Here is a 16,340-nt window from a genome sequence, read left to right as displayed (position 1 = left end):
GGCCTCATGTATAACGCTGTGCGTAGAACTCACACTATAACATGGCGTAAGCACAAAAGCGGGATTGTGCGTACGCACAGAAAAATCCAGATGCAGGAATCTGTGCGCACACATACTTTCACATTCTACCACTACATAAATCCCGATCAGCGTAAAAACTAACGCACGTGCACGCGCCTTCTGTCCCGCCCCAACTCCTCCCAGAATTACGCCTCTTTGAATATGCAAATCAATATAAATAGCCTTCTGTGAAAAGACAATGGGAAAAGCACAGGGGAAAATATAAGAATTTCAGCGAATACCAAGTGGAGGCAAAGGAAAACCGTACTATTTGTTGGTTTAAACAGTGCTATAATCAACAAAAGAAAGTTGATCAAGTGACATGGTGTTGGAAAAACTCGAAAGATCAAATTCACAAAGTCGCACAGTGCCCGAAATAAAAAAGAAATCACATATCAAAGTCGCTGTGAAAAGGCGAGTCATAGCCCACCGTCTGAGTGTCATATGAAAGCTTATTAGGGTACAGACAAAACAAATAGGCACACAGTGGGAAAAAAGCACGAAATGTCAACTTTAATCTCGAAATTTCCACTTTAACCACGTAGTTTATTTTGCCATTAAAGTAGAACATCACAAACTTCATCTTAAAATCGTTTATTTTACTAATTTCTCAAGTAGCACGTTAAAGTCTTTGTTCTGTATTTGATCTTCTATGTGCTCTATGTGTGTGAATCACTACGTGCTTCCGTTCTTTCTCTTTCTCCGACAGGACACAGAATGCATTACATTCGAGATATTACAGCTCTCTGAATAATTAAAATACTAAGATGTATACGTGATATCATTTTCATGATGATAGGAATGAAAGCATGTTATTAAACATGGGAGCACGGTGGCGCAGTGATTGTGCATATCTCACGCAAGAGTCTTGCTGCGCCATGTGTGACCTTCGAAATAATTTATTACAGAAGTACTGTCTCTTTCAAACGTACTAACCTCCAATTCCTGTCCATACTTTTCTTTCTCCAATCGCCACATAATCAGCTCTGTAATAGACGTTAAGCCATTTGTAAGCTTAGAACTCCGATTCTTCAAAACTTTTAAGGAACATTGAAATATCTTCGTAGTACATGTTTAATTATTCTATTCGTCTATCCTTCCAGTGTCGCGTCAGCACCAGCAAGAATACAGCGCAAGGCAGGAGCTATCCTTGAACTATACGCTGCGGCACCGTGTCCTCACATGTTTAATTATTAACAATACAGATTATTTAAATGAAGTTAAAGTTTTATCTGTATACTATAAGCAACATATTTTGCTGCATTTCATCTTAAAAATGATATTGTCATCATACGCGCTTTATAAAGTAGCGCAGGTTGTGCAATATTATAACTGTAGTGCAAGTTTACAGTGAGGTGATTGTACTTATAAGTACAAACAGTTCTACAAGGAGCACTTGATGGACTGATTGAGTGCGTTTATAGTTATTGGGATGAAACTGTTTCTGAAACGCGAGGTCCATACAGGAAAGGCTTTGACGCTTTTTGCTGTGGTTGAGGTAGTGTGTACTTGAAACTGTATACCGATAATTCTCTTTCCGATCAGCTGCTGCTGTGATTCACACTCAGATACAGTGATATAAATACTCCAAGTGGTGCAGTGAGAGTAATATGGAAAAAGATGATCCACAGTGGCAACCCTTAACGGGAACAGCAAAAAGAAGAACAAGATGCAGTGAGCGTAAAAACGCTAAAGCAGTTATGGTATTTGGAATACTATGGCTATTCCCTGGCCCATTATATTGCTACAGGTTAATTACAATCAGATGCATTACACTAATAAACAATATGCAGTTAATTTCAGTGTATTTATAAAGCCGCATCAGGAATGTGGAGCTAAGAAAGAAAGGATGAGCACATGGGAACAGTAGTTTGGCCATTCTGTGGACCATTATATTGTTACAGGTTAATTACAATCAGATGCATTAAATTTATGAACGATATGCGGTTAATTTCAGTGTATTTGATAAAGCCGCCACCGTGGATGTGGATCTAAGAAAGAAAGGGTGATCACACAGGAACAGTAGCACTGCTTTGACGCTGGGTGCCGCCAGTCTGCAAAACCGAGGGGAGAAATTGCGTACGCCAAGGTATGAGTTACCGTGGAAATGTGCGTGGCTTTACGCCAAGTTTAGGTTTTATACATCGCGATTTGAGCGTGGAAAGGTTCGTACACAACATTTCTGTGCGTACGCACCGTTTATACATGAGGCCCCTGGTTTGTTTGTCGTGTGATCTGATAGTGATGCAGTCGCGGACCCCACTGCCCAGCCAATCCCTAGGATCTAGTTACAAGTAAATTACTAAGAGTTATGCTAGACAGGAGGGGCCCACCTCAGGGTGCTACACTGGGGTCTTCAGCACTGTTGTTGCCGCATACTTGTTTGATAGAAACAATAATGGTGACTAGGTGTAGAAAACAGGCTTAAATCAGGATCTTGTATGATTTTTTTTCCCCACCCAAAACAAAGACTAATGTAAGTAACCTGCCAGTGTTCTTATGACAAAAAAAGCATGTAGCCTTTTCTTACTGTATTTTTAAAAGTCCTATTGTTAAGCTGTCCTTCAGACACTGTGTTCCATATAACTAAGGTTTTGGTGTAATTTATTTATAGCATACAATCCTTTATTACTTAATAAAAAAGTTTTGCCTGATTTTATTTATGATGTAAAATAACAGTTTAAAAGGAATAATTATGTAACTTTTCCGCTTCCATCATGCCAACTCTGTTATCATCTTCATTGAAAAGGTGTTACACTCCAAGCAAGTTCTACTGCAAAATTCACTCATGTTTTGGTTAATGTCAATTTTGAGGATACACCAAACTCATACAAACAAGGAATCCCTTTCAAAGGAAAAGTAAGTAATAACATGGCCCTCAGGTGCTGTTCTCTGTGTCTTTTCACAATGAAATGAAAACTGCATACATTTCTATAACATATTTTTCACGGGCATTATATTCTTAAAGTTTCTTCAAAGTTGATTAAATTACTTTTGAGGGCTGTACTTCATATTCATTTTTGTTTGCAGCTAACAAAATATCAGATGTCATGGTGATTTTACATCAATAGGGTAAAAGGTAAAATCTATCTGTGGACAAAAGTCAGTTGCAGAATAAACAGACTGTTACTCACACGGTGTCAATTTTTAATCATCAAATCAAACAGAGTACACATCTTTCACATTTATTAGGAAGCTAGAATACCTAAATAAAAATGTGCACAGACATGAGAAGGACATGAAAATTGCACACACTGATTGACTAGGATAGGAGATAAACTTGGAATTTCTGAGTCGTAAGGGAAAACCACCAGCATTCCATTTGCTTGCACTACACAGTAGTAGTAATAGTAATAATATTACACAGATTAACATCTGTGTAATTCATCGTGTTGTTACTCTCCGGCACCATGACAAACAATTTTGATATTTTATTAATTTTATATATTTTAGCATCAATAGCACCTAAGGCACATGTCTACAACTCTCTAATTGTATGCCTTTGAAATTTTCATTCATACTATATGAGATTTTGTACCTTATTTCTTAGATAAAAGTCTTAAAATTTTACTATTGTTTTTTGTGGCCAGAATTGTCTATGTGTGTTGTTTGCAGATAAAATGTTTATTTAGCAGACTGGCATGTGGTGTTTGTAATATTACTGATGAGTACCAAAGTGACACTTTTAACTAATATGGTTATTATGAAGGTCAAGAACGGTTAAAGATCATGATTAAAATAACTACATACAGTATGACCAAACTTTGCATTTGTAAAGCTTTGTTCAGAGTATTAATGACAAACCTTTCACATTAGACACCTTCACAAAATCTTCCACTGGAAGGTGTTGCGATTTACAGGGCATGCCAAAATTCAGTCGATCTGATTTCATCAAGCTTCTGTTGTCCTGGAGGTATATCAAATGTATATTTCGACAATAAACTTCCAAAATATTCTTAGAAATCATAAAGCATGAAATATATGTACAAAACCACACCATTCATTTTACTAATGATCAAAAGATTCTTGTAGGAACTTTACACAAATGCTGTGAATGTTAAAAGAAAAGTTAATTTTTTAGTCCAAGGTAGGAATGCTTTTACATACAGTCCCTGATAACTGAAGTCAGATAGAAAGTTTAAAGATGATTAGCTGAATGGAAATAACTGTCTTGAAATGATAACTTTGATGTAGATCAAGTAACAATGGAAACCAGAAAACCAGAGAAATCAGATCCACAACCAATACTGTATCTATTACCCTCTTGCCTTGCCAGTGTTTCTGTGGTACAATACTTACCATTCTAAGTATACAGTTACATATGTTTTTAGTGCTTATGTTTCTTGCTAATATTTTTGTCTGCAGATAATTTATGTCAGAACTGGAAGTATTTTTTTCTCTACTCCTTAGATAAAAGTGAATCAAGCTGATTCCTCTCCATTTGCTAATGAACAAGTGTTCCTTGACATATCCAAATCTGGAATGGCAGAAACCCAAGTCTTGAACACAGATGGGAATGGTGTTGCCTTTTTTTCATTGAACACTTCATCCTGGGATTACAGAACTGTTAGACTAAAGGTATGTACCTTTTCTAAACTACCCTATTATTTATAATATAACCTGTTTTTGTTAATACTGTAGGTTCTTACTTTCATGCAGTGAAAGGTACTAATGAGCTGATGCATATAACTCAAAATGGGATAAATGTTTTGTAATTGTATACTGAAATACAATTATTGTATGTGGAAATATGTCCCAAAAAAGAAGAAACTCCACAAAGATAAAGTTTTGGGGACCGTCCCCATATATTGTCCTGCGGACAATTAAAGCAACAATGCAAAAATAAGTGATCAAAAGTCCTGAGAGATAACAATTGACAAAGTTTAGGTACAAAATGGTGTTTAAATAGAGTAATGAATTATGGGAACAAGAAATGGTTGTCAGGAAGTGACGCTGAATGCAGGAGTCGGAAACAGCGTCATCTTGGTGGAACCGAAAGTGAAGTCAGTTGTGATGGCTGGATGTGACGTCATATCGAGTCGCCGGAAGTGATGTCATGGCGGCTATTTTGGAACCTGGAAGTAGAGATAATTATTTTTCCTTGGTTTTTCTGTAGAGGGAAGAGATTCAGGTAAGTACCATGTGACAATCCTTTATCTCTCAATATTTCACTCACATTTATGCTTTATGACTACCTCCTAATCACATGTGTGTGACAGTAATGTGTGTTGGCAATAGTGTCCTTCACAGTAAATCTGCAAAATGTAGTAATGTCTAAATCCATATAGTTAATCAGTAGTCCTCACAATTTCTTTAGTTAATTTGATGTGTATTGTGTTCCACTGTAAATGAAAGTAGAAAACTGTAAGGTTACAGTTACAGGTTCAGCACCTCACCATTATGATGCTTTGCAACTTAATAACTTTGTCTGAGCTCTGGTTGTAAGAATTTGTATCCTAAGCTGATGATTTAGAATGTCAGTCTCAAGTAAATTACTAAAGTCAATGCAGATTAGTTAATATTTGATCAAGGAAATGTGTGCATTTCTCAATTGTTAAACACCAATGCAGGAAATGTCACTGAGTGTGTATGAAAGGTTTTCAGAGTTAATTTATTGATTCCTTGCTCGGCAGTTTAACTGATGTCAGTACACATGTGCACCAGCTGGATTAATTAATTGCCATTTAATGGCACGGTGAATGAGGTGTGGCAGCAGGAGGTAAATTGTTAGGGGGTAAAAGAAAGTGAAGGAGACAAGAGAAACTAGTCTCGGATGTACTTTTTGAGGCTGGCTGAGACAACATCTGAACTGATGAGGCATCTGTAGTATTGCATGGCTGGTATTTGTGGATGAGTCTGTGAGACCAGCTTGGGTCAAGTCTGCTATTGATTTGAGGAAGCAGATGAGATGGAGAGGTGCGGCAGAATGGGGGAGACTCAGGCAGAATGATATTTCTGCAAGTACTGGCTGAGTTGGCAGGGTTCACTAGGAGAATTTGCAGGAGGGATTTTCCCTAATTATGGAAAGGACAGGATACATTGTGAACTTGATTTTTAATAGGATTATTTTTAAAGTTAATATATATTTTTTACTTATATTCACAATTGTTTTAATTAATATTTTTTCTTTATTTATTCTTTAAAAGACTTTAAGCAAAGTTTGAACTTAAATTCATTCGTTAGAAAGAAAAAATTAGCAATCTTTTTGAACAATAGAGTTCTGTCTGCATCCTCACTTGCTTTTGTCCATCTTTGTCTATGAGCTGTGTGATGTCCTATCATGGGTCAGTTGCCCATTGACTTTGGGCAGTACTTTGCTAAACCCATAAACCAAAATCAAATTAGGTGGGAAATATCTCATTCTATGAACAAAATTTTACATTATATGACAAAATTCCTCATTCTGTGAATGAAGTGCACATGAAGATATACCTTATAAACCAGTTGTTTCCTAAAAATATATTTAATATGTAAAATATTCTACAAATATAATGAAATATGGCGGCACGGTGGCGCAGTGGTAGTGCTGCTGCCTCGCAGTTAGGAGACCTGGGTTCACTTCCCGGGTCCTCCCTGCGTGGAGTTTGCATGTTTTCCCCGTGTCTGCGTGGGTTTCCTCCGGGCGCTCCGGTTTCCTCCCACAGTCCAAAGACATGCTGGTTAGGTGGATTGGCGATTCTAAATTGGCCCTAGTGTGTGCTTGGTGTGTGGGTGTGTTTGTGTGTGTCCTGCGGTGGGTTGGCACCCTACCCGGGATTGGTTCCTGCCTTGTGCCCTGTGTTGGCTGGGATTGTCTCCAGCAGACCCCCGTGACCCTGTGTTTGGATTCAGCGGGTTGGACAATGGATGGATGGATGGATAATGAAATATTGCCCACACACAAAACTTGTTCTTAACTGTATTGTACTTCTTAATTTTATCACAAGGCAGAGCTACAGGCTTGATTAAGACAGCATCTTGACAAAACAAACATAACCAAAGAAAAATTTTGCTACAAGTAACCAAAAGTGGCAGAACCAAAGAAACGCAAACTAACAAGTGAGTGCAGAAAATTTCAGACACGGTGGGAAAATGAATATTTCATCCAAGAAGTTAAGGGAAAGTGTGTCTGTTTGATTAGCAATTAAACTATTGCAGTGATGAAAGAGTATAATGTGAGATGACACTATAAAACCAGACATCCAACCTACACTGGTGTTGAGCGAGAACAAAAAGTTAAGCAAATGGCAGCTAGTCTGCTAACTCAACAATAGTATTTTTTCTGTGCTAACAAAACACAAGAAAATGCCACATTAGCTAGTTACGAGGTAGTGCAACTCATTGCCTGACACAGGAAACTTTTCTCAAATGGTAAAATAAAACAGTGCCTCACTAAAGTCGCAGGAATAATTTGCCCAGAGAAAATGCAGGAATTCAACAATGTTAGCTTGTCCAGAAACACAGTTGTGCAACGAATTGAAGATTTGTCAGCTAACTTAAAACATCAAATGTCAGACAGAGCTTGTGCTTTTGATTATTACTTGATTGCATGTGATGAAAGCACAGATGCCACAGACACCACACAGTTGCTGATTTCTTTGTGGGGATACCTTTTACATTAAGGAAGAGTTACTTGATCTTTGATGTCTTAAGAGAATAACAACAGGTAAGTACATTTTTGAAGCTGTGTCAGATGCACTTGACAAGATGGGACTTAATGGGACAAGCTATGTGGAGTTACAACAGATGGGGCTCCAGCAATGACAGGTAAGTGCAAAGGAATGGCATCTGTGGTGTGCACCAAGGTGCAAGACAGTGGAGGTGAGGCTGTTAAAATGCACTGTATAGTATCATCCACCAAGAAGTGGATGTGCCAAGACAGTCCGGCTTGATGATACAATGAACACTGTTGTGAAAACTGTCAACATAATTCAAACACGAGGGCTCTACCACAAAGAATTTCAAGCTTTTCCATCTGTTGTTGATGCTGAATACGGGGACCTCCTCTACCATTCTGATGTGTGCTGTCTAAGCTGCGGCTCCACGCTGCAGCAGTTTTATTCTCTGTGATAAGAAATCAACCAGTTTTTGAAAGAGAAGGACCAACCTCTTCATGAGCTGAGTGACCCTCTATGGTTGGCAGACCTAGCTTTTTTAGTTGATCTTACTGAACATCTGAACACACTGAACAAGAGCCTAAAAGGCAATGACCAGCTTGTGCCACAACACACATGAAAGCATTCTGTATGAAACTTCATTTCTTTAAGTCACAACTACTTCCCCATGCTCTCCGAAATCTTATGTGCTTTTCCAGAATACAAGCTTTCTCCTAAAAAGGGGAAATATGTGTCTGTGATCACAGGTCTCATGGAAGAAGTCAGCGCTTCCAATATTTTTCTGTCATTGAGAAATAAATCAGGCTGTTCTCGACTCCCTTCCTGATGGATGCAGAAGAAGTACAAGACAGTCTGCAGTTACAACTTATTGAAATGCAGTGTGATGATGCTTTGAACAATCAACATCACCTTCTTTCCCCACCTGACTTCTACCACAGCTTGGAAAAGGCCAAGTTTCCACTGCTGAGATGCAACGCAAAAAGAATGATCAGTCTGTTCGGGTCAACATGCATATGTGAGCAAATGTATTCTCTGTTAAATCTGAACAAAAGAAGATTGAGAACCAAAATGACTGACAGCCATCCTTCCCATTTCAACCACCCAACTTACAAGCCATCCTTCAGTCCAAATCACAGCATCACAATTCCCACTGAGTGCATTGTTTTTCCTGTTATAGATGAGTTAAAAATATATTATGCAGTATTTATGTATTCATAAGCCAAATTCCGTAATAAATACAGCCAATATAAAGTTGATAACATTTTCTAGCATGCATTAGTTGATATGTTAACAGCCTCAATAACTTATTTGCATAACAAGGTTGAAATATACCCATCCATTTCCCTCTTATTATTCCCCCTTTATACAGGACAGTGAAGGGGGATCACAATCCTGACAAAGAAGCAGTTTGAGGACGCTGTTATGAAAATAAGCTACCAACTCTTTTTGTAATACAATAAATGAAAACTCATTAATAGAGAACTGTGATGCTGTTTTTTTTTTAAACATATTGAATTATGGAGCATAATTTACCTACATTTGATTGAGTTTATTAACTTAATATATTGGAGGAGAGACAATATACCTCACCTCAAGTGGGTGGCCCAGCCCTTCGTATATTTTTCTGTATGTGGCCCTCAGTGAAAGCAGGCTTGGACACCCATGTTATTGACACATTATCTGATGATATTGTAATACTACATTAATAGATTACATTGCAGTACTAGATAAACACATTTTTATATAGAACCTTTTCTATCTCATCTCAAGGTACTTTACAGCACGAAAAGTATAGTATAGAATTTTCCTAGATGCTTATTTTTTAATTGATAATAATTGAATATGATTAGATGTCATCAAAATACTCATTACTCGAAATTAAAACCTGAATAGACAGTCAAAATATATATTTATTAAAATAAAATCATAAAAGGAGGTGGTATGTTGAAGAACTAAATTATTTGCCCCATTATTTTAAAACATTCTTCCTTAATTATCCTGGCGTGTCACAAAAATAATATTTAATATTCTTTATTTTATTTACAGGCATATTACAAAAAGGATAAGGAAACCTATACTTATGGTTTGGTCTCTCCCAGTTATCGCAGTGCAAATCTTTTTATAAAACCCTTTTACTCAAAAAGCAAAAGTTTTGTAAAGATACAAGACATTAATGGAGAGCTTGACTGTGAAACAGAAGCGAAAATCATCACCGACTACATCATAAAAAGAGATGAGCTTGAGGAGGGGGCAACATTTGTTGAATTTTTCTATCAAGTGAGTAGCCAAAAAAATGATGTAAAATGTCTACTGTTATGAGTATTCCTGTTAAAGTTTTTGTTTTTTGGCATTCATTTATAATTAACCTTTTCCTGTGTCCTCCAGGAGACTAGATTTAAATCATGGCCCAGTTGTTCTCTGTGTAGAGCTGTATTGTTCCCTCATGTCTGCACCACCTTTTCTCTTCAGATACTCCAGTTTTTGAATAGACATGCATGTTAGATTAACTGTTAATTCTAAATTGGCCTGAAGTGAGCAAATGTAGCTGTAAATGGCCCTTGTTTACTAGTACCATGTCCACTGTGGGTTGCCTTTTTGTGCCCAGTGTTGTCAGATAGACACCAGCTCCCCACTGGCCCACAGAAGAATAAACAGTTTAAAAAATGGATGGGTAGATGAATGGTTAAACTCATGATTAAACTCCAGGCTTTGATTCTGAGAGACCCACAGTTAGAAATTATGTTAGATAAAACTAAAAATGTTAAAGAGTAAGTTCTGTATTTTTCAAGTCAAAGTTATTTCTTTATAACTGTCATATACATTGATTTGCCACATGAAACTGCACACTAAATTTAATTTTTGTTAAATTTAAAAAAACAACTACTGCTCTTGCATAAAGCGAATGGGTACGAAAGACGCTTTGTAAAGAAAAGCCTTAAAATGTATAAATATGTCCACATTGAAAAAACAAACGTTTATATCTAAGAAAATGTGCCTTTCAGGTTTCTGAGGCATGCTTGTGACAAGTAAATTGAAAATAATACATTTTACCATAGATACTATTTACCATTTTACCAGGCTTATCTGCTTGCAACAGCTGTTGTGGGCGAAATTATGACAACCCAGTGCCAAGCAAGCTCATTACATCCAGTATTGTTATTTTACATAGCCTACAGGATGTGATGCACTCCAAGGGGCAGCATAGTAAAAAAAAACAAACAAATATGAGTTTCAGTGTACTTTCTACACATAACAAATTTGAATTGAACTGTTTACACTGCACTGCGGTGGGCTGACGCCCTGCCCGGTGTTTGTTTCCTGCCTTGCGCCCTGTGTTGGCTGGGATTGGCTCCAGCAGACCCCCGTGACCCTGTAGTTAGAATATAGCAGGTTGGATAATGGATGGATGGATAGATGTTTACACTGCATTGCATTTGTAATTAAAGCCTTTTTGAAAGAAGCAAGTCACCTTTTTAATGGTGTGTCATGGTCATGCACAAGGAAAAAAATTATGAAAATGAAAAAGGTAAAGTATACGATACAGCAGATTGAAGCACCACAAACCAGTTTTCATTTTTTTTAATGCAAGATGAGTCACTTTTGGTGAGGATATAATAATAAAAAACTGTTTTTGAGTGAGTAAATTCAACTGACATGGACACTGATAGCAATCAATCATTAAAACATGGGTAGAACATGCAAACTCCACTGTAATGCCAGAACGACAACTCTGCACTACCTCTATGCCTATGCTAAAACATCTGTACTAAATTTACTAAACTTCAGCCTGATTAAACTTATGTGAATTGGCCTTACTAAAGTGGCCCAAGTGGGTGTGTGTTCACCCTGTAATGGACTGGCGCCCTGTTTAGGGACCATTTCTGCCTTGTGTCCCATAAGCAGATTAGGAAGATGGATTGATAAATGGATGGATGCCTATAATGCTTGTTCAGTTCTTGTCACTTAATTGCATGCTACTCACCTCCTCAATCTTTTTTCTCACCAGCAGCAGAAAGAAATATCTTTGCAAAATAAAGAAATAAGCTTCCATAGAGTGAAAGAATGTAAGTGATCATAAGCATGTCTTGCTTGGTTATTGTTGTCTACACAACAGAGACAGCAATTCACATCTAGGCATCAACATTCAGGATGTCAAAAATGGGGCTTGGCAATGACTTTTCAAGGTGAAACCATGTCCCTGGGGCTGAAAGGTTAAAGAAGATGAACTGAGTAGTTGGCAAAGTGAAGCACACAGCCAGTCTAATTTTAAAATGGGTGAATCTCACAACAGCAGTTTGCTTTTTGCTTTATTTAACCTTCAAAGAAAAATATGAATATGCTGTCTTGTAATCATCTCAAAACACATATTAATACTCGATAATATAATTGGCGTGAAAAGTGGACACATTTAATATGTTTTAAGACTTTTCTAAATAATGAGATTCTTGTACAAATAAACTCAATTACAAAACATAATAACGAATTATTTTCACTTGAAATCTCATGACACTAATGTATTTTTTCAGTAGGCACAATTATATTGCTCATAAGTGAACTGGGCTTTGTTTTTCTTTTTATAAGGTAGTAGCAAAAGGAGGCATTGCAATCAATGGGAGACTTCAGACTCACTTGAAGGACAGAGAAGGTAAAATGATTCCAAATGAGCTTTGCAAAGATGACAGAAAAAAATTTGCTTTGTAAACCTTTAGCTATGGTCATCAACTAAATTCTTTTAAATGTTTTTTTAAAATGAAGCAAGTACTAACAAAAGGCACATAATGCTGCTTAAGTAAGGAGATCGCTGGCCATAGGATAAGACATCCATGTTGCAGATGTTAAACCTGTACTTCAAAATTGATTCCACTGTACAACTGTGCTACACACATCTAGCAAAGTACACAGATCCAGGTATAAATGCTGTGATTTGTGGTTTGCTCTTGGTACAACAGTTCTCCTTCCACATCCCAAAACCATGCATGTTACATTAATTATGAGTCAAAAATTGGCTGTGATTAGGCCTTTATTTTGACCCAAGCTCAGGAATGGCATGCTATAAATTTTATTTGAAACTAATGTTAATATAAGATTAAATTTTGAAACATATTTTTGTGATATATTGCTGCATTAGTTTTAATACAAAATGCTTATTGTAACAATATTTAAAATAAATTGAAAGTAAAGTGCAATGATAATTTTGGTCGATGATCTCTATTTTATTTTCTGACAAAATGACTATGTCCTATAATGAACACTGTAATACACAGGATTAAGGACAGTATTGAACCTTCTAAGGTGGAGCCATTATGCTAAAATCACCCTAAGCCTGAAGTATGAAAACATCTAGGTAGTCATGAGCCAAGAAAAACACAGATATACAAGTTTTTATTCTCAGAAAAGCAAGGTGCAACGGATTAGCAAGGAGGAAGTAAGGACAGCTATGAAGAGGATGAAGAAAGGAAAAGCTGTTGGTCCAGATGACATACCCGTGGAAGCATGGAGGTGTTTAGGAGAGATGGCAGTGGAGTTTTTAACCAGATTGTTCAATGGAATCCTAGAAAGCGAGGGGATGCCTGAGGAGTGGAGAAGAAGTGTACTGCTGCCGATATTTAAGAATAAGGGGAATGTGCAGGACTGTAGTAACTACAGAGGGATAAAATTGATGAGCCACTGCATGAAGTTATAGGAAAGAATAGTGGAAGCTAGGTTAAGAAAGAAGGTGTTGATTAGTGAGCAGCAGTATGGTTTCATGCCAAGAAAGTGCACCACAGATGCAATGTTTGCTCTGAGGGTGTTGATGGACAAGTATAGAGAAGGCCGGAAGGAGTTGCATTGTATTCTCGTGGACCTGGAGAAAGCATATGACAGGGTGCCTCGAGAGGAGTTGTGGTATTGTATGAGGAAGTCGGGAATGGCAGAGAAGTATGTAAGAGTTGTACAGGATATGTGCGAGGGAAGTGTGACCATGGTGAGGTCTGCAGTAGGAGTGACGGATGCATTCAAGGTGGAGGTGGGATTATATCAGGGATTGGCTCTAAGCCCTTTCTTATTTGCAATGGTGATGGACAGGTTGACAGGAGAAGAGTGTCAGGAGTAATTTGTGACAGACAGATATCAGCAAGAATGAAAGGGAAGGTCTACAAGATGGTAGTGAGACCAGCTATGTTGTATAGGTTGGAGATGGTGGCACTGACCAGAAAGAAGGAGACAAAGCTGGAGGTAGCAAAGTTAAAGATGCTGAGATTTGCATTGGGTGGGACAAGGATGGATAGGATTAGAAATGAGTACATTAGAGGGTCAGCTCAAGTTGGACGGTTGGGAGACAAAGTCAGAGAGGCGAGATTGCATTGGTTTGGGCATGTGCAGAGGAGAGATGCTGAGTATATTGGGAGAAAGAGGCTAAGGATAGAGCTGCCAGGCAAGAGAAAAAGAGGAAAGCCTAAGAGAAAGTTTATGGATGTGGTGAAAGGGAACATGCAGGTGATGGGTGTAACAGAACAAGATGCAGTGGACAGAAAAATATGGAAGAGTATGATCCGCTGTGGCGACCCCTAATGGGAGCAGCCGAAAGAAGAAGAAGTTTTAGTGTCTTTTGTGTTAAATAAGTTGAAACCATTGCAAAAAGCATGTATCAGTGTATTTTACAGGGATCTAGCAAATTACCAGAAACAATGAAGTAATAATACTCAAAAAAGTAAAATTTAAATTTCAGAACTTGCTTAATTTATTTATAATTTTCTAATATTCTTTTGTATGTTTCGATGACTGGACTGATGTTGCGTCATTAGAAGGATCCTTTGATTTCACATTTCCTGTCACTTCCAATGTCTCACCATATGCTCAAGTTGTCATTTATGCCATTTTGCCAAGTGGAGAGATGATTGCAGATAGTAACGATTTTAAAGTTACAAAGTGTTTTAAGAACAAGGTAAGTGCATGTTAAAGCACATCAATGTGTGTTTTGTTGTGGATAGTGACACTTCATGGCATATTGTTTACTATTTATTGAAACATAATTTTTGCCTTGTTATAAGTTAATAGAATCTTCCACAAAGCACTTTCTTGTGCATTTATAAATAGTAATGTCTCAACAGTGTTGGTAGTTGACAGTTACTGCCACACAAAGGCATTTCTTACCACAGAAACCGCTTAACGTTTTGGGGTGTGCTTTGAGTCTCTCTTCTTGCCATTATTTCAGTATGGATAGTATTTTGGTTGGATAAATGTAGCTGGAACAACTATACCTGCCCTTCCAGTTGTTTTGCGAGCTCCCTGACATTGGTCTGATCTATGAAATTGGATATCAACGCTGCCCACTATGTCATTGTAAAATTAAGATAAAAGAAGAGTTCAGGTCTGAAATGGAAAAACACAAGTGCCTTGATTCTGAAAATATTGTGAAGTGTGAACTTATACACTGCCTGAAGTGTAACCACTGATGTGATTAGCTGTTAATCCCTTCTGTATCTAGAGACAACTGGCTGTTGGTTTGTACAGTTGATTTACTGGCTGGGGTCAGGTAGGAGTCATGATTCGTTTTGTTTTTTACAGTTCTAACCACACCCATTTCCTGTATACCTAGTGGAACCATCCAATTTCTGACAATATTTAAAGCTCTCAGATTAAAACCTCTAGCTAATTTTATTTTTTTTACTTTAAAACAGTGGGTGGCTTTTATGTGAACAAAAATATCTCATGCCAAATTAGGTAATATTTACAAAAATTTTGTCCCAATTTATAAAGAACAAGAGTCACGCAAAGAAAGTAAAAAATACAGATGTTAAGCTTAAAATCCATTTAAATGGTTATGAAATGAGTCTGCATTAAAAAGTGCTATAAAAATATTGACAACTGTTTTGAAGAAATGCCTTATTTTAAACAGGATTTAAAATGGTTATGAAATGAGTCTGCTTTAACACTAGAATTATCAAAGCCTATGAAATAACTTGTAATCCCTGCCCACCTTAAATTTGTTCGAACCTCTCAGTCAGCGTCTTTTGTTGTGTAAATGTGTCAATCAATACAAGCAGCAAGCAGTCTGCTATCCCATCCCCCCACCAAGGGGGAGGGGGGTGGGGGGTTAGAAAGGGCAGAAAGTTCTAGCTACATTGTTAAAACGTTTCTGTGTTTACATAGATTGCTGTAGACACTGAACACAAGTGAAATGCATGTATTCCAAATAACGATATATTATTTACCCTATACAACTCCCAGAAACTCATACGCAGATAAACAGCCTTGAGCTGAGAGAACTATCTGCGTTGGTGGGGGAATGGGATAGCAGGCTCGCTGACAGAGGGGTGCGAACGGATTTAAGGTGGGCCAGGATTATGATTTTTTATTTATTTATTAGTCTTTGGTAATTCTAGTCTTAAAAGGTTCTATAAAAATATTGACAACTCTTTTGAAGAAATGTTTTAATTGAAATTTGATTTGAAAAGTGTATGCCTAAAAAAAGACCAAGTGAACAAAATTATTGTTTTAGTATTTTTTTGTGAATAGCTTTTTTTTAATATCTGCCTTGGATATTGGCTTTCCAGTCCTGCCACAGCTGAATAAGCAGGATTTGAGAATATTATGTGTTTTTTATGTTTTTTAATGTTTGTTTTATTCATAGATGTTCTTTTTACTAGAATAAAATACACCCATCTGTGTAGCCCAAGTTAGAGTTATGTGGTAACTGTGTCA

At 37.2% G+C, this 16,340-nt stretch overlaps 1 protein-coding gene across 4 annotated transcripts in view; it reads left to right on the top strand.

The window, feature by feature from the left end:
* The window catches only part of LOC114658183 (alpha-2-macroglobulin-like protein 1), a 291,504-nt gene that overhangs the window by 214,210 nt on the left and 60,954 nt on the right, over positions 1–16,340 (top strand). For 2 of the 4 annotated variants that reach the window (XM_028810274.2, XM_051932110.1), the window contains exons 10-14: positions 2,810–2,919; positions 4,471–4,638; positions 9,702–9,932; positions 12,237–12,300; positions 14,441–14,580. The exons of the other annotated variants lie outside the window; for them this stretch is intronic. In XM_028810274.2, the coding sequence (XP_028666107.1) occupies positions 2,810–2,919; positions 4,471–4,638; positions 9,702–9,932; positions 12,237–12,300; positions 14,441–14,580 (713 nt within the window). The remainder of the gene's footprint in view (positions 1–2,809; positions 2,920–4,470; positions 4,639–9,701; positions 9,933–12,236; positions 12,301–14,440; positions 14,581–16,340) is intronic. 4 annotated transcript variants of the gene reach the window in all.

Source organism: Erpetoichthys calabaricus, chromosome 9 (genome assembly GCF_900747795.2).
Source record: "Erpetoichthys calabaricus chromosome 9, fErpCal1.3, whole genome shotgun sequence".
NCBI lineage: Eukaryota > Metazoa > Chordata > Cladistia > Polypteriformes > Polypteridae > Erpetoichthys > Erpetoichthys calabaricus.
This window is presented reverse-complemented; position numbering and strand designations above follow the sequence as displayed.